This window comes from Fundulus heteroclitus, chromosome 16 (genome assembly GCF_011125445.2).
Source record: "Fundulus heteroclitus isolate FHET01 chromosome 16, MU-UCD_Fhet_4.1, whole genome shotgun sequence".
NCBI lineage: Eukaryota > Metazoa > Chordata > Actinopteri > Cyprinodontiformes > Fundulidae > Fundulus > Fundulus heteroclitus.
In genome coordinates this window covers 32,560,008-32,582,589 of record NC_046376.1, presented here as the reverse complement: position 1 = coordinate 32,582,589, position 22,582 = coordinate 32,560,008, and the positions used below count along the sequence as shown (strand labels likewise).

General features: G+C 41.0%; 2 protein-coding genes across 3 annotated transcripts; one reads left to right on the top strand and one right to left on the bottom strand.

Moving 5' to 3' along the window:
- Positions 1 to 974: 974 nt before the first annotated feature.
- Positions 975 to 10,912, bottom strand: LOC105921849. Its single transcript, XM_036148074.1, has 4 exons — positions 10,777 to 10,912; positions 8,402 to 8,577; positions 6,724 to 7,585; positions 975 to 1,820 (listed from the first exon to the last, which is right to left on the bottom strand). The coding sequence occupies exons 1-4, from the start codon at positions 10,910 to 10,912 to the stop codon at positions 1,102 to 1,104; spliced, it is 1,893 nt and encodes a 630-aa protein (XP_036003967.1). The 3' UTR covers positions 975 to 1,101.
- Positions 10,913 to 14,546: 3,634 nt separating this feature from the next.
- On the top strand, positions 14,547 to 22,265 carry eci1 (enoyl-CoA delta isomerase 1). 2 transcript variants are annotated; one of them, XM_036148507.1, is made up of 8 exons: positions 14,547 to 14,667; positions 15,308 to 15,412; positions 17,295 to 17,422; positions 17,520 to 17,666; positions 19,010 to 19,131; positions 19,230 to 19,408; positions 21,566 to 21,752; positions 21,793 to 22,265. In XM_036148507.1, exons 1-7 carry the CDS (start codon positions 14,625 to 14,627, stop codon positions 21,730 to 21,732), a joined length of 891 nt encoding a protein of 296 aa, XP_036004400.1. In that variant the 5' UTR covers positions 14,547 to 14,624; the 3' UTR covers positions 21,733 to 21,752; positions 21,793 to 22,265. The 2 variants fall into 2 exon arrangements, with proteins under 2 accessions (XP_036004400.1, XP_036004401.1); XM_036148508.1 differs by having other exon boundaries at positions 21,566 to 21,762; positions 21,795 to 22,265.
- The last annotated feature ends 317 nt before the right edge of the window (positions 22,266 to 22,582 follow it).

Sequence of the window (22,582 nt, the reverse complement as noted above, 5' to 3'; positions counted from 1 at the left end):
AGCTTAGATTAAAGAGTATTTACAGTTTAGCACAGTTAACGCCATAAATACCCGCTGTATAAACATTTATTAGTATCTGTATTCACATCACATGACCACGGATTTTACTTTGTTGTTCTCCTTCACACTGCCCATTCCAGGACACTTTTGCCGTTAAAAATGAATGTTAGAGAACGGCATTAAGTGGGGTCCTGAGGTCACCATGTTAGCATGAACAGCGTTACACCCAGTCTCACGGGTTAACTGAGAATGGTCCCTATCTACTGTCCTACCATCACAAACATTAAGGATTGCAAAACGCTCCTAGGAATGGAACTGGAACTTTGTGCTTTTGACCGATGTTGCCAAGATTAAGCTTTTCAACAATAAACAGGTGAGTTTAGCATGAAGCAAAAGATTAATATTTAGAAAAGAGCATCATGCCCTCTGTAAAGTATGGCATGGGCTCTGTGATGCTGCGGGCTTGTTAGTCCTCAAACACCCCTCAGAGCTTCATTGAATGACAGGGATCGATTAAATCAAAATTCAAGTTCAGTCCATGTCTCTAAAAAGGAAGCATTTTCTGAATGAATCATAGTAACGCAAATCATTTCTATTTTGGGTGTCTTTTTTACTGTATTTTTACTGTTTTGATTCTAATGTTAGTTCTCATTTAACATTAGAACTAGTTTCATGTGGGTCTTAGTTCTTACTTTTGTTTCCCTTATATAGTCTTTCTTCTATTTCAATCTTAATGTGTCAATTGGAGTTTACCGCTTTGTAATTTCACATCAGCTTTGGTGAGATTTATAACAAGCCCTTCAGGGTTGTTTTGTTCACCTACACATTTTGCCTTTTGTCCTTAAGGATTCATTGGGAATTGCTGTGGGTTTTTTTTTATTCTAAAAAAAAAAAAAAGAACTAACTAAGTCTTTGCCTCTGCCAGAAAAAATAAAAAAAAAATGGTTCACCGGGCCTTTCAACAGAGTCCAAAACATTTAGTCAAATCAACACAAAAATGGTTCACCCGACATAAAAATAACCTTCTCCCACATCACTTTATAATCCACGGACAAACACGCGAAACCTGCGGGGCGACCTGGAGAGAAGGGAGCTGTTACATTACAAGGTGGTGGTGGAGTGCCGGGCTGTGAGCGTGCGTAGGCGGGGCGTGTGAGTGTGAGTGCGTTTGAATATGAGGCTGTGAAGAGCCAGCCTGTACCTGGCAGACATCAGGTTGTAAAGTAACGGATTGACAGTGGCGCTGAGGTAGAAAAGGACAGACGACACAAGATTAAAATACTGAGAGAGATAGTACAGAAAGTACATGTGAGTGTCAGGGTGCGGGTGTGTACTGTTTAAGAGGGTGTCGTTGTGTAGAGGATAAATGTGCAGGTCAGAGGGTGTCACCGTGTGTGGGTCTGAGGCGGTAGGGAGAGATTTTGGACTTGGCTTGACATTCGGGGGGCTTCCAGTAAACGCTGTCCTGTTTGGCATTTTGTGTGCAGTACTGTTGTAAAACTGACGTTTTGCCTTCAGGTTTTCTAGGAATGAGCCTTTTGCGCACATGCTGCAGAATATTTCCTGCGCCTCTGGAAGAGTGTCCACCTTTTCAGTCCGAGAGAGGGACTCAAAGAAATGTGCATCAGAGTCTGGGTGAGCGAAGGATTCCTGATCCTTGTTCGCGTCACTGCTGTTGGAGCTGACGTTCGTGGCAAAGTGGGGGGTTGTGTCCACGTGGGTGTCTTGTCTCACAGTGCCAGAGCCAAGAGAAAGAGATAATATGGTCCGACCAACGTGGAAGGGAAGCCAGCAGAGCACAAATGCCAATACGATCACTCCTAGTGGAAGTGAAGATAGAGAGGACAAAATTTAAAAGAGGACTGTGATCTAAAGGTGAAGCATACAAACACATACTAGTCCTTGAACCTTTTAGAGTAAGCTGCTACTTAACAAAAGTAGTTGGGTACTTAACATCTAATTTAGATCAACCAGTAAAAGATTAGCGTAGAATTAGCCTCCACCTACTTTTCCTTCTTTCAATGTCTTCATAGATATTTGTGTTCTCTGTTTACTATGTACAGATCTGTTTGTGTATCATTTTGGGTGCGAGATCCTCGGACATGAGACCCCACCCCAATAAAATGCCACAATATTTCTCATCTGTCGGCATTGCAACTTCAACTGGTCAAGTGAAATATTTTATTATGAGTCCCAGATATGAAGGGGAGTCATTTAAGCTCTTACTCCTTTAAGAGAAAAGAGACGAGGAAGCTCTTGAGCCAAAAACACACAATTACAAAGACATTGAAGAAGCCTCCTGCACTGTTACATCTTTAGTGTGGAAGCATGTAGGAGCTCAGGGGACAAAAATAGAAACTGCGACAGACTAGATATGACCAATTTGTGAGTTTTATCACACTGGCTAAACAGCAATTAACATCTCATTCTGATTGGTTGTCTATCCAAAAAACTAGAAAACTGTTGTCTGTTTTTAATGCATTTGACTGACTGTGATCATCTGTGCTTCAAAATTTAAGATGTGAAAGGAAGAATGAAGGTCATTATTGTGCTGTTACCCAGCTATGATGACACATTTGAGTAATAAAGATTTATCATCAGGCTGACCGGCAACACTCGTTTACAAACTCATCAAAGAAGCCTTCACCCCTATTAACTCGTTGGTGGCAATCAGTTGGGGATATCAGTTTAAAAGGAAATGGTGAAAGAACGGCAGACGCTATTCAAAAACATTGCGAGCACTGTGAAAATGCTGAGAGTGGCTAACAGTTTGAGTTGTCTGGCTCCCTCCCACAGTCCAAAAACATAACTGTTAGGTTAATTGGCCTCTCTAAATTCTCCTCGGGTGTGAGTATGAGTGAGAATGGTTGTTTGTCCTGTTTGTCCTGTCTGCGATAGACTGGTGACCTGTCCAGGGTGTACCCCGCCTCTTGCCCATTGACAACTGGAGATAGGCACCAGCAACCCCACAAGGGATAGACGTGTTCGAAAATGGATGGATGGATGGATGGATGGATGGGTGGATGGAACTCCATATGGTTTTCTAAAAAACTAAAAAACATGATTGCAGTACCAAAGCAATCCCTTCAAGTCCGTCTTCTTAAAAAAAAAAAAAAACTTTTTCAGAAACCTGCCTGTGCGGAATTTCGTATATTGTCTTTGGTCATCTGGGGGCCAAATCGGTTATTGGTAAATCTGTCACAATCAATAATTGCAGACTGCCAAATCAAATTCTTGACTAAAGTTTTCATTATGATACTGTCACTATCCTAGTGAGTGAGTCTTTGTTTGTTTTGTTCTCTACCCGCTGGAGATATATAAGGACCTGTGAGACTACCTGTCTTTGCCTGATTATAGAGTCAAACCGAGAAAAAAAAATAGCTTTCTGAGTGCTTTTTAACAACTGATCGAGAAGTATATTTCTTGCTTCCACGCCTTACATTTTAAGCTCATCATTATATATATTTTTGTGCCTCTCAGGTTGCAGTCTTTCCGTTGGCTCCACGCCTACCCCCGATCTCATTCATAAGTAATCCCCATGACAGCTAGCTTCTGGAAACCCTTATATGGTCAGTCCCTACAGCTTCTCCATCTCCAGCATTTCGCTTCCCACTTGCTCTCTGATTCCCTCCATTCAGGTTTTACCTGGATCTTAAACCTTCATATAGTCATCATCGTGGAAACAAATTTTACCCAGAGAAATTCACATAGCAGGATTACCTTCTCCTCCCTGTTTTCTAGCTGTCACCTTCTGCTGTCAGTGTAAGAGGTTGTAGCTGGACCAAATTGCAGGCAGGCAGGCAGGCAGCTCAAAGAATAGAAATATTTAATGAAAAAAACAAGCTAAACTTACAGCGAATACCATGAGGAGCATGAGGCATAGACCAAGGGCAGACAAACAAAAGTGGGTAGGCATAAGGAGAAACAGACAATCCAGCAAAGAACCAAGGACCAACAGGAGCATAAATAATAGGAGAAACAGGTGACTGGTCTGAGGGATAATGAGCAGACACAGGTGAACTGAATGAGTATGATGACAAAGTAACGGAGCATAGAAAACAGGTAGAGAAAGCCTAATAACATGAATGGAGCTGATAGAAAACCCTAATATACAAAGAAGACATGAATAAACTGGAAAACCTAATAAAGAAAAACTCCAAAGTCCATAACATCCTGATTTCTGACATCTACACGGTGAGACATTTCCTTCTATAATTATGCTGCGTTCAGACAGAGTGTGATTTAAGCATCATGGGCGTCTGGTTGACTGGCAAGTCTATGGTGGAAGTGCATCTAGGAGCATTGAGAGGTCGTACGGCGCATTTCACCTGTTGGGTGCAGTGTTCACTTTCTCTTCTCTCTTTACCCACAGTCCGTGACCCGGGCTTTCCCATCTGGCAAGAGCTCTCACCCATATCCATATTCCCTTGGTCAACTGTTATCCATCTCCCTGTCTCTATATTTGTCACCAAAGGGTCACCATGGAAAATCAAGCCATGAAAGACAGAAGCATCAGCTCAGTCTTATTCAGTAGAATCAATTAAAAACTCTTCTTCAGAGCAAACAACTCTCATTGCAAAACCAGAAAAATCCCTGTGCGAACAACAAAACTGTACCTTACATCGTCTAGATCGGTGGTCTTCAATTCCAGTCCTCCAGGTCCGGTGTCCTGCAGCTTTTAGATGTGTCCCTGGTCTAACACACATGATTCAAAAGGCTAAATTAGCTTTTCAGTATGCAGTCAGTTCTCCAGAGTCCTGCTAATGACCTAATTATTTCACTCAGGGGTGTTGGACCAGGGACACATATAAAACTTCCAGGACACCGGACCTCGAGGACTAGAATTAAAGATCTCTGGTCTAGATCAATTAGCCAGCTACAGCATCTCAACTCCAAAAATCGCTCTGCCAGTGCAGTGCTCTTTTACAGCCGGAGCACACTCCATACCACCTCTTTATCCTCCCACATCATCTCATTTCCAAAAGGGTTGTTTCAACCACCAACAAGCGATTTTCTGGGGAAATTGTGAAATGTGGACGTATTCTTCTTCAGTGCTCTTTGGTTTTCTTCTGATCTCCCCCTGATCTTTTCAGGTTCATGCCTCCCATATAATTGCCCTTCTGCCGGGCAAAGCATTCAAATGGGCTCATGCAAAGCACAGTCATTACAACCTTAAACAACTTAAAACAAGGAAATTGATCAGTTGCCATGTTAGATTTCGATATGTAGAAGTCTCCAATGGCTGACTGTGCTTCAACTGCTGGAGATAGGATAGGCTGGAGAGAAGCACCAGCTCCCCAAACCACACCCACCCCCTCCCCGTGAACCCTGTTGTTCCCCTTTCCCCCTTCATTCATGCCTCTGCTCTTGAAGATAACTAATTCTACATTCTAAACACACAAGACCAAAGACATTATGCTACTCATCTCAGAAAATCATCATAAAGGTTTCCACTTCTTTGTGTTTATATCTTAATTACAAATAAACAACTTTTAATTGTTTTTAAATGCAGACATTTCAGAAATTATTGGGAGCTGTAATCATAATACCGCAATACAACGTGACTAAGGTTATCCTGCCCTTATAATCTAATACCGGCCCGTGCCTTGTCTGGACCATAAGAACCCTCCATACCGTCAAGAGGCTAAATGTATTAACCCATGTCTGTCACTAGGGTTGTGCTGGGACTTTCTGATCACTGTCTACATCTTCCCTTTCCAAAATGTAGGCAGAAATGAAAAACGTATAAGCCTATGGAAAACCAGGAAAGCTTTAGGACCTGATGGTATTTCCCCCTTCTGCCTGAAAGCCTGTGCTGATCAACTTACTACCATCTTTACTCAGATCTCGACACGTCCCTGTGAGGTTTTCATATGCTTAAAATGCTTCACCACCATCGGTGGTACAAGACTTCATCCTACAACACCTTGACCACCCAGGAATCATCAGGACCCTGTTTGTAGACTTCAGCACGATCTTCAACACCATCAACCCAGACATCCTCCTCCAGAAGCTCACTCAAAACACAGTTCCAACCTCCACTTGTCAGTGGATCACCAGCTTGCTGACTGCCTGGCAGCAGCAGCAGCACCTGAGACTGGGGAGCATCTCCATTGGCATAAAAACCATCAGCACCGACACCCTGCAGGGGTGTGATCATCAGACTTTCCATCCTTCCAGGACTTGTACAGGCCTATGGTCAGGAAAAGGGCAGCTAACATCTCTGTAGACCCAACACATGGACGCACTGTTTAGACTTTTACCTTCAGGTCAGTGCTAAAGAGCACTAATTGCAACACCAAGCAGCCAAAGAGACAATTTACTTCACCAGGTTGTCTCTCTGATGATCAAATACCCCAAATCCCCCCCAAGTCCTTGTTTGTGTGTGCAAACTTGTCGAAGAAAGATGATTCTGAATCAGATTCTGAAGACCAGACATGTCCAAATTTTTTGGGACACCCTCCAAGAGGAGTGGAGTTTGATACTGCTGGTCTAAAATGTAAACTGTAAACCATTTTCTCTTTATTCTAAATTAATAAAAGCCTACAATGAGTGCACTAACATTAACACAGTGGCATGTGGTAGGAAATATTTTGAATGCTATTAATTGTAGTTCTTAAAGAGTAATTGCAATTGGCTAAATCCGCATCAGCAGGTCAAGTCTTAAACAAATTGGTCAGAAATCAGTAAACCTGTAATATACAGTCTGTGGCGTTTCCTCACCTAACATTTTCACAGTGCTTCTGTGACTCTGATCTCTTCTGCTGCTCTTTGGGCGGAGCCACAGCGTCCGTCCTATGAGGGTGTACACCAGTCCGAGGATGCAAAGAGGAACCAGGAAGTACAAATTGGAGAGAATCATCATGGCTGACAAGAGGCCCGAGGAGATGGCGTAGTGCGTACAGCGGCACTCTCTCCTGTCTATCTCTCTACCAGGCTTTCCATCAGCTCTCCTCTCTCTTCCTCCGCCCTCGTCTTCTTTCTTTTTGTTTTGCTGGTCTTTCTCGAATCCAATCTTCCTTTCCTCCTCATAGGCCTCTTCGGCTTCTTCTCTTTCATCATTCATTTCGGTTGTGTCTCCTGGGTTCCATTCATTTACTTCTCTTATGCTGCTGTTTTTGTCTTCAAACCATTCAAAGTCTGTGACATCTTCATCCCATCCTTCATTTTCTTTCTCTCCAAACTTTATGTCCTCCAATCGAGGATCCAGCAAAGCCATGTGGGCACCTCCTCTTTCCCCTCCACTCGTCATCATTCCTCCCTGTTCTCTCTCTGCACCCATCCACCCACCTTCCTCCCTCCACTGGCTGAGACCAAGCTCCTCTCTCCCGACGTCCTCCACTCCGACCATCACTAACACGGGGGAAGCACTGACGGCTGCACCCAGCCACAGGCAGCCGATGATGACCCTGGTTCTGCGGCGCGTCACGACTGTCTTAGCTGTGATCGGCCAGCACACTGCCAGGTACCTCTCCAGGGAGAGGAAGGTGATGTGGAGGATGGTGCAGAAGGTGCAGCACTCTGAGAGGAACATAGTCAGCTTACAGGCAAGATCTCCCAGGGGCCAAGGTCTGGGTCTCCAGAGCTGGGGGAGACAGAAGGAGAAATCTTTTTATATTCATAAGTGGAATCGGGGGTGGAAAGAAAATGGATGCATGGTCTATTTTAGCAAATAAAAATCTGTAAAAGGTATTCATTTGTATTTCAACCAGGTTACTCAGCTGGATACAAATAGAATTAAATATACAACAATGTTTTAGATCTAAGCCCCTTTCATGGGAGTTTGAGTGGCCCAGTCAAAGTCCAGCCTTAAAACCTGTTCATTTCTGGCAAAAATTTTGAAAACTGACGTTTACAGATGCTTTCCAGCCAATCTAACTGGGGAATGGGCAAAAACCTACAAAGCTGGGTCAGATGGACACCATCAGTCTTGCAGCTGTAACTGCAGCTAAAGTGGTTCTACAAAGCGTTGCCTCAGAAGCGCCCAATTTGAACGCATGTAATGCATTTTGTACCATTTTTCTCCTACTTCACAATTATGCAGTACTTTATGTATGTGTATCAGTCAAATCCATCGCTACTAATCCCAATACATAAGGACACCCTTTAAACCCGGACTTCCCAGGGTATGAAAGCCTTTGCAATTATTACAGTTGTACAAAGGAAATAATAGAATGATTTAAGATCACTCTAAGTATAGCAGAACACACTGAGGAAATAAAACCTAATTTTCAAGTGTTCTCCCTGAGGGGACAGCCACAATAACCTGTTTAAGCAACCATGCTGTCTGTTCCTTTCCTTCAAACAGGAGAGCTGCTCCTTCAGAAGAACCTTCTGTAGCGCGATCCTGGCTGCGAGTAGATAGATCAAGCATGCCAAAGAATGTGCACCCTGGGTGTACCTTATACAGATCCAGAGGCAGTAGAAGGAGAATCAGCAGATCGCTGACGGCCATGCTGCTCAGGTACAGGTACGTAGAGCTTCTCATGTGTGGACGGAACCACACCACCAGGATGGTCAGTATGTTTCCAAGAAGGCCGAACAACATCAGCGGGATATAAATCAGCGTCACACAAACTGAAACGAGGAAATAGATTGAAGTGGGTTAAAAGGACCAGCATCTTTGGAACTCTGAATGTTTCGATTGTGTTTTTAGCCAAGGCTGTTATAAAACCTCCTAAATTGTAAATGTGCAACCTGTGAGTCATGCTGTGTTAGTTACAGCACACCAGGTCAAATAAAAATGTTTCAGAGCAATAGTGTCTCTTCAAAGACTTAAAAACTAGACTGATGACAACAGTTGAAATCTAGTTAGCTCTGCTTTATGCCTCTATTTCCTGCTTAAATAATTATCTATATTAATGAAAAAAACCACCAATGCAAGTATGACATGACAACAGATCAAAGTATACTAAAGGACATGGATAATGATTAGGACATTGGGAAATTGTAAAAAAAAAAAAAAAAAAAAAAAGAGAGAAGTTTTAGAAAAATGTATGTTAATCAAAATTGTGAAGCCCAAATTTATAGGGTTATAAAATAACTTTCATATAAAATTCCATGATATCTTTTAGAGTGGAATGGTTTTAAGATCTCAGAGGTCCGTTTTACTATTACCCCTTCTTGAACTGCTCTTTTGTTACAGTCCAGGGGGCCACCTGATAAAACTGTTGCTTTGTCAAAAATTTGAATTGGGACTAAATTCAAATAATTTTTTAATTGAGTCTGGACCACATTTGATGATCTGTTGTTCATAATCTAAAATACAAAAGGAAGAAAGAAAGTAGCCTAGTTGTCGAGTTCTCTGCCTCTAATGATGAAGAAGATTTGGTTCTCAAAGCAAAGAAGAAGCCCCTACTGCTTATAAATCGGTTAAAGTTTACATCATACAATGAGCAGAGATTATTGAAACCCCGGTTTTATTTTTCTGGCACATCTCATTTTATGGATTAATTTATTTTGAACAAAAATGCATTAAAAGAAAAAATATATAAATATGTCTATCTATCTATCTATCTATCTATCTATCTATCTATCTATCTATCTATCTATAGTATATGTATGTATATATTATATACATACATATACACATATATGCATGAACCATCAAATTATTTTAGTTATATGTTCAGAAAAGCATTGAGATGAAGTTTACACATATTTTTGTATATTCCCACCACTTTATATCTTTTTAAAATGTTCTGTATATATCCATAATAATAAAAACATTTAACTACATGTTATATCAAGAACTATACATGCCATGTCAAGGAACATTCACTGCATCCATTTCATAAATAATAGACAATTTTAAACAGTTTAGATACCTAGGTCATCCTATATTATCACATTTGTTTAAATATTTACACATATCCTTAATCTTTCACATTTCTTTTCATATATTTAGAAAGAAAATGTTAAACCTTTTTTTAAACATATTCACGTTTGTACTTTGCTTGATCTCTTTATCCACAGCTTGATACGGACATACTTTTCATAGTTGTTCTTACTTTTTGTTTTTGCTTTTTTTAAATCATATCGCCCCTTAGATTGTATCCTCCACCTCTTTCTGTGAACATTTCCTGTATGTTTTGTGGCAACACATTATCTGTGCTGTTGTGTGTATTAATCAAATCCAGAAATCTCTTCTACTTATCAAGCGTTAGGACAACCACAGTTTGAGGCAAGTATGGAAGCCTCATCATCTGACCTAGTTACATCATACATTTATTACAGATTCCTTAAAAAATAGTTTTACTCTCTTTGTGAAAATTAAAAACAAATATTTTTTCAAATATGTTCTCATGAATCTGTCTTATGAGCTTTATGTATCATTACACCCCTACAAACAGCAGACATACTAATGAGTGAAATGACAGTAGGTTGTCTAGATTGCTGCTGAAAATCTTACATCAAAAGTGGACATTTGCTTTGACAACAGCTTCCTATGTTTCTGAAGGATTCAGTAAAATGGAACAACAATGACGGAACAGTGTTTCCTGACCCAACTCTTTAGTTGGGGACAGATTGAATTAAAGTATTCACACTTTTTAAAGAATAACCATTATCTATCTTCAACATTCTATAATTATCAATGCGCTCAATAGTGCAAATAATTGCAATGTGTTTCTTTATCTCGATACAGGTTGCATTTCTTTCTATTCATTTCTATTTTGATTGAGAACCATCAGCAGCCATCTAGATTTGGCACTAATATTTAGGGTAGATAGTCCTTAACTTTCTAAAACATGTAAAATGTGTTGTTTTTCTGCTCACCTAACTCAATCAGTCCAAACATAGGTTCCTCCCAGTAGCAGTCTTGGTTTGAGCAGTCCTCCTGGAAGCTTGCTGCCAGGCTGCAGTTTTTTCCTTCACAGCCGCTGCTCATGTCCTCCATGTCTGTCAGGTCCATGCTGATGCGCAGATGGGGTTAGATTGGCAGAAGAAGGCAGAGGGGAGCCGTGTATCCCCCAGGACACATGCGGCAGAGGTGACGCACGCCAATGGATTTCCTATGAGACTCGATGACCACCAGCAATGAAGGGGAAGTGCTTCCTGGACCAAAGACAGGGAACAAAAAAGAAAACTCAATTATTTCATATCACTCACTGCTATGCATTCCCAACATGAAATGACTGAACAAATGCAGGATAATGTATGTACATGTGTACTGTCAACATGACTTAAAACTCTGCACCAATAAAAACATTTATCAGTATTTTAGGGAAATCACTGACTGGTATAATATGGTTTGTCTCTAAAGTTCACTGATAATAACTCAGGTAAACAAAAACTAAACAAACACTGTACACTTAGTCATAAAATAAGACCTACATCTTACAACAATTACACGCGTTAGAAACAATATATTCACTGACTGAGAGGAGCTTTACAGTTTTTCCCCATTGGGATTGAAGAAGACATTTTTATTTGTCATTTCAATTGTACATTCCAATGAAATGTGTATTCTGCGTTTAACGCATCCCTTAGGGAGCAGTGGGCAGCTATCACAGCGCCCGGGGAGCAATCAGGGGCTAAGTGACAGTCTGCTGGGATCGAACCGGGTACTCGAAACTTTCTCAGAGTGCACGTGTGCTGCTCTAACCACTAGGCCACCACCACCCCTGTCTTGTGTCTATTATTGACCCATTTCTTGAAAAAAGGAAATTAAATTCTTAAAATACCATGGACAAACTTGCAAATGTCTTTGTTCATGTCTCAAGTGTCTAAGTGCATCTTTGCGAATGATTAAGTACAAGTAGCCTACATTTAGCACAGTTAGCTTACATTTAGCACATTTTCCAAGTGAAAAGATCTGGGAAATCTGAACTGATAAGTTGATTCTCAATCTATTGGTTCGACGCTCCAACATATTTCAGCAGGATTTCATTGTATAGGTCATCACATACACAATAGTTTGCTGAATTGTCAAAATTAGTCAAGGTCATAGTAGCATGAATGCCATGGGTCTGGTGTCTCTCATCTCCGTCTTGAATACAGCCCATAGAGTCTCGATGAGGTTCAGGTCAGGTCCGTTTGCTGGCCAATCAAGCACAGTAACACCATGGTCATCTTACCAGCTTTTGGTACCATGGGCAGTGTGGGCAGGTGCCAAATCCTGCTGGAAATTATAACAAGCATCTCTATAAAACACAGTGGACCAGAACCAGCAGATGACATAACTCTCCCAAATCATCACTGACTGTTGAAACTTCACACTGGACTTCAAGTACTGTGGATTCTGTGCCTCGCCAGTTTTCCTCCAGACTAGGGGACCTTCATTTCCAAATCAAAGGCAAATTTTACTTTCATGTAAAAAGAGGACTTTGGACCACAGAGCAACAGCCCAGTTCTGTTTCTGTATAGCCAAGGTAAAAGTTTTGACCTTATCCTTCCACTCAACGTTTTATGAATTTGCTTGGATGCAGCACTCTGTGAACAGTCAGCTTCTTTAGCGATGACCTTTCGTGGCTGACCCTCTGGTGGAGGGCGTCAGTGACTGTCTTCTAGACATCTGTCCAGTCACCAGTCTTCCCCATCACTGTGTCGCCTTATTGACCCAGACTGAGAAACCATGCAGAAGCTCAGGAAACCTTTACAGGTGTTTTGGGTTAATTAGCTGATTAGGGTGTGACACTGCGAGTTTCTAATATTTAACTTTTCACAACATTCTCATTTTCTGAGACACTAAATTTTGAGGTTGTCATTGTCTGTAAGCCACAATCATCAAAACCACAAAAGGCTTGAAATGCTTCCCTCTATGTGTAATGAATGTAAAATATGAGTTTCACTTTCTGAAATGAGTGAAATAAAATAGTTAACTTTTTCATTATATTTAAATCGACTCGCTGATTTGCACATTTGCACATTTGTATCGTATCCTGCAAAATCGCTGCTGCACCTTATCTGGAAACGTACTGAAAAACTGTTTACAATGCAACTGTCTACTTTTAAATCACTGCTGCACCTTACTGCATATTTGTTTACATTGTTTTACATTGTTGACATTTCAACTGCCTACTGTTCACTGCTGCACTTTATCATGAAGTCAATTGAAACTTATCCCGTAACTGACTGCGATGTATCACTGCACTTTTTATCCTGTACTGTAATTCACTGCAAGGTATCCTGTAGAGTTACTGCAATCTTTCTGAGCTGTGTAAAAACAAAATTCCGTTCTGTATGCACTCTGTGCATACAAAATGACAATAAAGAAAGTCTAAGTCTAAGTCTAAATTTGTTTTAGATGTTCTACCTGTATTCCTGGCTGACCGATGGCCATGTGGGATCAGTCCAGTAGATGGCAGGGTATGGCTTTGCAAGAATCCAAAGAAGCGGCTTATGGTCCAAAATGCTCATCTTGAACTTGTACCTTTGGTGCAGTACTTTCAGCTAACTGGAGGAGCAAACGAACTCTGCAGAAAGAGATCGGTTGAGAAGGGATATTCTTTGTCTTGTCTGAACAAAACTTGTGGATAAACTAGATTTTTAGCCTTCCAGCTTCTACTTCTATGTACAGCTTTATTACTCATGAATACTGTCTTGTATCTGTTATTGCTTACACCCTTGCACATTAAAGTTCTACACCTGAATCCTACTGGATACTTGTGGATCATGCTTGAAATTCAATCCCTTCCCATGAAAGCAAACAAACTAAATTAACTCTATGCTGGTAAAGATTCTCAGTCATCCAGGTCATGGTCATTCCAAAAAAGTAAAAAACCCAAACAACTGGACTCAACGCTTCTGGGATAGGAAGCGAAACGTCTTCAAACTTTAGAAATAAGTCGGGTTGTTTTGTTTTTTTACTTTTTTTGGAATAAATCAACCCTAGGATTTCTAACAGGAAGTTCAATCCAGACGCCTCTCCAAATATCAGAATCAGAAACACTTTATGGCCAGGGACCGTAAAAAGAAAATGTTTTACAGGAATGGGACGTTTCTGTGGTGAATGGAGGAAAAAAAAAAAAAAAAGTAAGCAGAAAATTAAAAGGTGCAAAAAGTGAAAGATGTATAGTCTGTTTGCATATATGCAGAAATAGATAGATAGGGTATGGGGTCAGCTGGGGGAAGTTGAGCCACTGTTCAGCAGACTGACTCTAGGCAGCAGGGAGGAAACTGTTCTGATGGCATGAGGTCCTGGTTCCTGATGGACCAGAACCTTTTGCTAGAGGGGAGGGACTGAAACGGTCTGTGTCTGATGTGAGAGGGGTCAGCTGCAATCCAGGCTGCACCTCTCCAGCTCCAGAAGATGTCCAGCTCCAGGAGACCTAGGAAGGTTAGTATTGCAGACATTTAAGTTTGTATGTGCAATTTTGATCAGGTTTGAATTACAGACATTTCTGGAGAGAAATGGAAGCTAATTCTCTCTCTCTCTCTCTCTCTCTCTCTCTCTCTCTCTCTCTCTCTCTCTCTCTCTCTCTCTCTCTCTCTCTCTCTCTCTCTCTCTCTCTCATCCAAGTTGGAATTTAATCGTGTTTTTAAGGGGGAAGTCCTGTTTTCAGTCATTTTAAAAGCTAGCTTGTGACCAGACACACGGGGGCGCTGTTTCGACAAAAACAAACGCGCGGTTCTGGAGGCTGACGAAGAAGAAGAGCAAGAAGAAGACCTACCTGCGGTGCAAAATGGCTTTGAGAGCTGCTTTCAGAGGCAGGGCTGGCTTACCAGGTTGGGTTCACGGCACCGTTTGCGTGCAGGTTGTTTTTATTGCATGGTTGGTTATTTGTTTAGCAGCTGGTTCATGCGGACATCTTTGTCAGCCGCTGCTAGCTCTGCTGTCTGCCAGAGACAGAAAGTGGAGCAAAGGTCACCGCATACTGTGGCTTTTAGCAGAAAGCCTCCCTGTGGATCTGCGGCGCTAGCTTAGCGTCCCTGTGGATTTTATTCTTTGGTTGAAATGAGAGGCTGACACGAGTCCGTAGTCTTAACGCTTTGTTACTGTATTTTCCCTGGAGTATTTATTATTTAGACCTTTACCTGATTCAAAAACACGGGAATATCCCTGTTTCATGCGTTTTCATTTACTTTATGTTAGTAAATATACTTTTCATGCTAAATAAAATATGCTCCATATGTACAATAACAGGCCCATTTTACTTTAATGTACATGGCATTTCCTTGGCTTAATTCACTGCCAAATTAAACAGCATTTCCTCGTATTATGTTGCTTATCTGTTCCAATTATTTAGCTGTTGCTGTGATCCAGACACAGGTTTGGTTTAATGAAGCTGGACAGTGAGTTTATTGCAGATTGGACATGTCCTAAATGTCCTCAAAGACAGTGAGACAACTTGTGTTTCTCCTGAAGGTCTTCTCTCCTGCAGCGGTCATGGCAGACCCTCTCCCAGCCTCACCACTCAAAGGAATAACTCCAGCTCACCCAAGATCAAGGTGGATTACGACCAGACTACAGGTGAACCTTGTGGGATTTAGGGCTGGACGATATAATTAAAAAAAAGCATATTGATAAAATAAAAAAATCATACTGATCGATAGTGATAATTATCAACAAATTCAAAACATACATTTTAAGTGCAGCCCTGGCCATTTTATGCTGTGGCTTATCGACCTATTTTTAGATAAAGAACACAAACACTGAATTCAAACTCAACCCATTGTTCAACCAACTTTTTACCAAAGCTGTAAGTTTTTAAAAAAAAAAGAAGAACACGCTTTTTTTAACTCTTTGAAGGGGGGGGGGGGGGGGGGCTGCTTGGTAATGGAGCGATCTCGGTTTGTTTGTGATTGGTTGGCAGGATATAATGATTGTAATATTAATTTACATGATTGGCTGGAATGCAAAAAGGACAACTTTCCTTCTATTGAACTTTTTATTGACCCTTTTTTTCTATCATCGATATTCGTCTATCGATCAATATATATTATTGAATTATTGTCCAGCCCTAGTGGGGTTTCTACCACCCGCATTCCTCCTGCTTCTGCTGCTAAACCTGTCAAGCCCTTCGTATAAAGTCAATTGTTTTTACTCTAATTTTACCAACTAAACAGAAATCTTAAACAGGAACACAACACAAACTGCCATATAAGTGTTCATAACCAACTTTTCCACATTTCTCGTTTTAAGACCCAACTTCCTTTTGTTCTGTTAATATTTTATCCAGTAGACCAGGGGTGTCCAAACTCTCCGTGACGTGGGCCAAAATAGTAAAGTCAAAAGTACACGAGGGCCAAAAGGGAAAAAAAAGAATAAAAACATACATACATACATACATACATACATACACTAAATGTTTTAAACCTGCTCCACAAAGTATGTGAATGAAGTATTTTAATTTAGTCAGATTCTCTGTTGGAAAGAGAATAGATCCAAAACTTAAAAATAGTTTTTCACATTTGCCAAGTTAGAATTTGGTCATCCCAGTTTTAAACTCTCTTGGAAATTGATTGACTTTTTATTTATTTGTCAATTCTCAGTAATAAGAACAGGATTTGAGTCAGTCTTTCTCTGAAAACTCTTGCTATATTCAACCAATTTTGATAAACAAATAAAAGCAGAGTTTTGCACGAAAGTCTGCTTTTAAGTCATCGTATTGTTGTTGTCCCATTCGCTATGAAATTAAAGAGAATATAAAAAGTGTAGTTATTAAATATTTTGTGTTGTTCTTAATATTTTCAATTGAAAGGTTTTAACTTGTCTGTAATAATTTTTCTCTACTTAAAATGTTAATTTAATAAGCGGTGGAACCAAATTGTTTGACAAAATGCAGTCGGGGGGGGGGGGGGGGCCGCAGAAAATCAGTCCAGGGGCCGCAAACGGCCCCCGGGCCACACTTTGGACACCCCTGCAGTAGAGCAATACAGAGTAATGCGATTGTGAACTAAAAACAATAACTGTATGAAAACTTTTTTTTTTTTTTTTACACATAAAAATCTGAAAAGTGTGGCATGGTTTTGTGTTCATGGCTTCTGACTGTTAACAGCTGCAAGCCTTTTGGGCGTGTGTCTCCACCAGCTTTGTAAATCTTTCAGCCATTATTTGTAATTTTTGAAAGCCCTCCGTGCTTTGCGGCATATTTTTACCTGAGTAATTTCAGTTTTGCTGATAAAGTTCCTGATCTGCTGTTAGGAGTTTTAGATTTCTCTGGAGCTGTTGGGGCAAAAACTGTGACGGAAGCCACCCTTTCTGTGACCCAAATTAATGTGCCCTGCAGGTGTAGCTGTTCCACCAGATTCCTGGACAAAATCTATTAATAGGAACGTGTGATTGAATTAAAACATGGGCTCCATATCTGGAGAGTTCATACTAAAGATGAGCAACTCTTCTCCATCTACAGGGGTGGCAGTGATGCACATGCAGAGTCCTCCGGTCAACAGCCTCAGTTTAGATTTCCTCACAGAGCTCTGCATTGGTGTGGAGAAGCTGGAGATGGATAAGGGCTGCCGGGGCCTCATCATCACCTCGGTACTGTCTGTGTATACAATCCCCCTACCGATCTGTGTCGTAAATGTTGGCGGTTCCCGCGTGAACCTGTGATTGTGCGTGGCCTGCTTCCATCCAGAGCCAGCCCAAGGTGTTCTCTGCCGGCCTGGATATCTTGGAGATGTACGGCAAGAGCCCGGAGCGCTGCGGGGAGTTCTGGAAGGCCGTGCAGGAGATGTGGCTGAAACTTTACGGCTCCAACATGACCACGATCGCGGCGATCAACGTACGTATGCACCGACCCACACCCGCTTTGTGTTGTGTTGCAAAAGTATCCGCACCAAAGTTTGCACATTTCCTCATGTTACAACCGCAAAGTCGAATGGATTTGGTTGGGACTAGGGCTGGACGATAATTCAATAATAATATATATCGATCGATAGATGTATATCGATGATGAAAAAAGGTCAATAAAAAGTTCAATAAAATAACAGTTTTCCTTCCTTTTGCATTCTAGCCCTATAGGTTAATATTACAGTCGTTACTTCCTCCCAACCAATCACAACGCAGACCCAGGGACCAAGTTCCGCCCCCTTCAAAGAGTTCAGAGAGCACACGTTCTATTTTCTTTTTTAAAAACTTGCCGTTTTAGTAAAAAGTTGGGTGTTCATTAACTAAAAATAGCTTGCCAAGTAACAGCCTAAAATGGCTAGGACAGCACTTAAAATATATGTTTTGAATTTGTTGGTAATTATCGATGTCGATCAATATGGTTTCTATTTTATCAATATGTTTTTTTTTCTATATCGTCCAGCCCTAGTTGGGGCTTTATGTAATAGACCTCTACGAAGTAGTGCATCATTGTAAAGAGAAAGAGGAACAATACAGTGTTTTAGAAATTATTTAAGAAATGAAAATATGTAAAGTGTGAAATGCATTTAGATTCAGCCCTCCTAAAGTAATACTTAGTAGAACCGGATATTACGGCAGTTACAGCCGCAAGTCCTATGAGGTATGTGTCCACCTGCCTCATACAGCTGCAGTCTGACAATTTTGTCCATTTTTAAAAAAAAATTACTTTTTCTTTCCTAAATGATCAATCAGTTCACACAAAGGGCCAAAAAAATAACTCTCCTTACTCCGTCACCTCAGTCATGTGACAAGCATAAAGGAAACTTTTACTTTTCTGTCTGATGATACAATGTTCCGTTGGACGTATGTTTCCATGTCCTGTCCCACAACCCCTCATAGTGTTTACTGGTGTCACAGAATATCTGGCTTTCTAATCAACCCAGTCCATTTTATTACTGCCTAATAGCTCAGGATCAGTCAGATTGTATAGTCAGTGTCTGTGAGTCTTTCTACAGATTCTCAGCTGGGTCTGGGTTTTGACTAGGCCATTCTAGCAGAGGAATATGCTCTGTACCTTTCAGTTTGCCTCCAACTGGTTTTCTGCAAAGGGGCACTTCTCACGGCAAAATTTCAACCGCATGCCCCCATAAAGGCCCAGCTTGTGGAGTTTATACCTATAATGCTGACAGGTTCTCCCACCTGAGCTGTGACAAGCGCTGTATTCTATAAACTGCTGAAACAAAACCCCACCAGCGTCTCTCCTGTTTCCCTCCCCAGGGCTCCAGTCCTGCTGGAGGCTGTCTGATGTCTTTGACGTGTGACTACAGGATCATGGCGGACAACCCTCGTTATAGCATCGGCCTGAATGAGACCCAGCTCGGCATAGTAGCACCTTTTTGGTGAGGGGTTTTCCTTCCGTTGGTGCACTCAGAACATAGGAATGACTGGATCGGCGCGGCGCATGCCTGATCTGAAGGCTCCCTTTGTGTCGTCTCAGGTTTAAAGACACTATGGTCAACACCGTGGGCCACCGGAACACAGAGTTGGCGCTGCAGCTGGGTCTGCTCTACAAGCCTGCAGAGGCCCTGAAAATAGGACTGGTGGACCAGCTGGTGCCTGAGGATCAGGTCCTCGCTGTTGCCGCCCAGACCATGACCAAGTGGTTGACTATTCCAGGTAACGGGTCTGTTATCACCGCAAAATCAACTCGGAACCTCTGGTTTTTCTTTTCAGCAGTGGTGCTTTAACGCTAAATGGATTCATCCTGGTAACATTAACCGAAAGACAAACTAAAGAGACAAGCAGCACACGAAAGCTCTGACAAGCCTGGACTAATGTGCAACGTCAGAATGCTTTTTAGCGGAAAAAGAACAACTTCATTTTTAAAACTAATTAGAGATAAATGTTGCAAAAATTACTTACTTACTTTTTTTTCCCCTGAATATTAAACACCTTCATCCCTTCCCGGTTTGGTGCATTTCCACCCCTGCGTGTTGTCTGCAGCACATTACTGACCGTCTGTGTAAAAGCTGCCCAGTTACACGCCGGTCATGTACAGCGGTTGGATTTGTGCACTTTAATTACAGACTTTTGGTTCCAATCCCTAAACAAAACAATTCTGCTCAAATAAAGAATACGTTTGGCCACATTTAGTGGCCCCCAACTTTAATTTGAGTGCATTTATCAATTTTAATAAACTCTCATATCATGTGTGCCACAGTTATTGCTCCACCTGGTGTACAACTCCATTTACCAAACCGGAACACTCCCGGTCTTCTCATTTTAACATTTTCCAAGGTTGGAGCACATGGAGCATGCAGAGAGAGGACCTGTAGATGGTGTCCAAAAAATAAATATGGGTACTCGTCTAGCTTGGCTAAAAGAAATCCCACATTATGCGTTTTACCTCAGGGAACCAGATGGTTATTGATTATTTTAAAGTTCATAGAAACTGTTTATCTATTTTTAAAAAGAAAACTAAAGCATTAATAAAAGTTTCATTTACATTAGATTTTGTTTTTTACATTTCTTCTAATTTAAGGATTGATTCTACAGTTTTGATACTGCAGAACCAATCTGAAACAAAAGCTGCATTTATTTTAAAGGGCTTTTCATGGTTTTACCAGTGATGCCAATAATTGTGTATTCCTGCTGTTTTGATCGTCATTTATCACCTTTTCACTGCAATCAGAGACCTTTGTACACATTTAGTGTGTTAAAAAAGCTACTGTACGTTTGAGACTACAAATGTGCAGCTGTATTTTTTTTTCCCAGGCTCATTGATTGAAATCAAAATATTCTTGCATAGATTGAAACTTAATTTCCTTTACTGTAACTAAGAGTCATGAGAAAAGGAAACATTACTCTTTTTAAATACACATTTAAACATTACATTTTTGCTTTTTTGGGGAGGTGGGGGCCTCTGTGTGTTTTTTTTTATTTTAATTTTTTTACAGGTGTTCCATTTGGGTTCATCACTAAAAAGTTGTACTTTCAGTTAACTAAATTGTGTAAAGACCTGAAAGATTTTAGTGTCTATAGCTGAGCGAAAAGGGGTTTTCTTTTATTATCCTGCTATGCTACTTGCATCTGTTTGCTAAACTTTACTTGTTTTTCTGCAAAAAAAAAAAAAAATTCTTTTGCCGTTCTTCAGGCTTCCTGTGATTAAAAAAAATAAAGTTTCATATCACACTGTAGACATTAGCCTCGTGAGACCACCCTGATCTCGCGAGCTTTCAAGGTTTCACTCGCAGATCAGTCTGGCTACTCTCCGTTAAAGAAAATTTGGAGCCGTTCACCAAACGAACGTCCAATCAGCGTTGGCTTTGAGGCGGGTTGAGGTGTGACGCAACGGGAAGCGCGTCAGTTCAGTCTAAACAACATGGCGGTTTCAGCCGATGAAACTAGCGTTAGCGGGGCTATCGAGCAAGTTTTATCAGAATTACAGAGTATTTCTTTGCTGAGCTAACGAGCCTTTACCTGCAGCAGCAAGAGTAGCTTGGCTTGTGGTTGTGTTTTCGTCGTCGCTCTGTTACGAGCGACGACGAATCTGATTGGTTCATTTGGCCCGTCTATCACCAACATAGGCCAATCAGCTAACCAGTATTTTCGCCCCTTCCCAAAGTTACTTCAACGGAAGGTTTCCAGATGGATATGCGGAGCAAATCTATCTGGCGGAGTCAGGTAATGTAGACATACCCTAGACGGTATGATGACTTGTTAGTTGTCATCTCGTCTCAGTGATTTGGGAATTAAATTTGCGTTGAAACTTGGTCAAATGAAATAAAACCCTGTGGGAACTTTAGAGCTGACTGTTCTTCTATCGACCTGCAGAACACGCCAGACAGATCACCAAGTCCATGATGAGGAAACCAACGCTTGACAAACTACGGTCCAACAGAGAGGCTGACATCCAAAACTTTGTCAGCTTCATCACCAAGGACTCCATCCAGAAGTCGCTGCGCATGTACATGGAGATGCTGAAGCAGAAGAAGGCCTAGAGTTAAAGAGGACACTATCTCTCTCTCTCTCTCTCTCTCTCTCTCTCTCTCTCTCTCACACACACACATACACACACACGCACCAAAGGAACTAAACCCAGAACTTCTGCAGCTCATTTTGTGTGTTCACTGGTATTAAATGCAACAGAGGTTTGAAGGATTCAGGTCTGGTAAAATACACCATCATGTAGTTTAACGCCAGTTTTGTATCTTCATCTAAGAACTAATATTAAGAGGCTAAAGTGGAGTTGAAATACGTAAATACTGTCTGAGTGAACAATAATAGGCCAGCCTGCCAACTTTCTGATGCCTGAACGTGGCTGGTTCCTGTCAGACATGCCGTTGACCCATAAGTGCCTGTCTTTACTGTAACTACTAGAGCCTTAATAGCCCCGTACCCATTTGTGCATGGAAGAGTTAGTTGATTCAAAATTGTCTTCATCTCCTAAACTTTTTTTTTTTTTTTTGCACACTTTCTGTCCATTTCATACTGTGAAATTTAACAATAAAGCATTAGGTATGTATGGTGGGAAGATGAAAGTGTTTTCTTTACATAACCAATATGTTTAACCAGTTTATTATATGTTAATGGATGCACATTATGTCTCTATTTAGTCTCAGGAGCACTGAAACATAAGTTATTTTACTATTAAGATTCAGCCTGAAAGAATAAGATCTCTACTCAAATATAAAGTGAAACAAGCTGCATAACTGATAATTTGTCAGATTAAGTCACACTTCATTACTGGTAGTGACATCCAGAAGCCTATTAATCTGTTTCTACTTCGTTTCTGTGTTGGTTGAAGAGATTCGGCTCAACATACTCCGACAAAGGAGGTGTGTGTGTGTT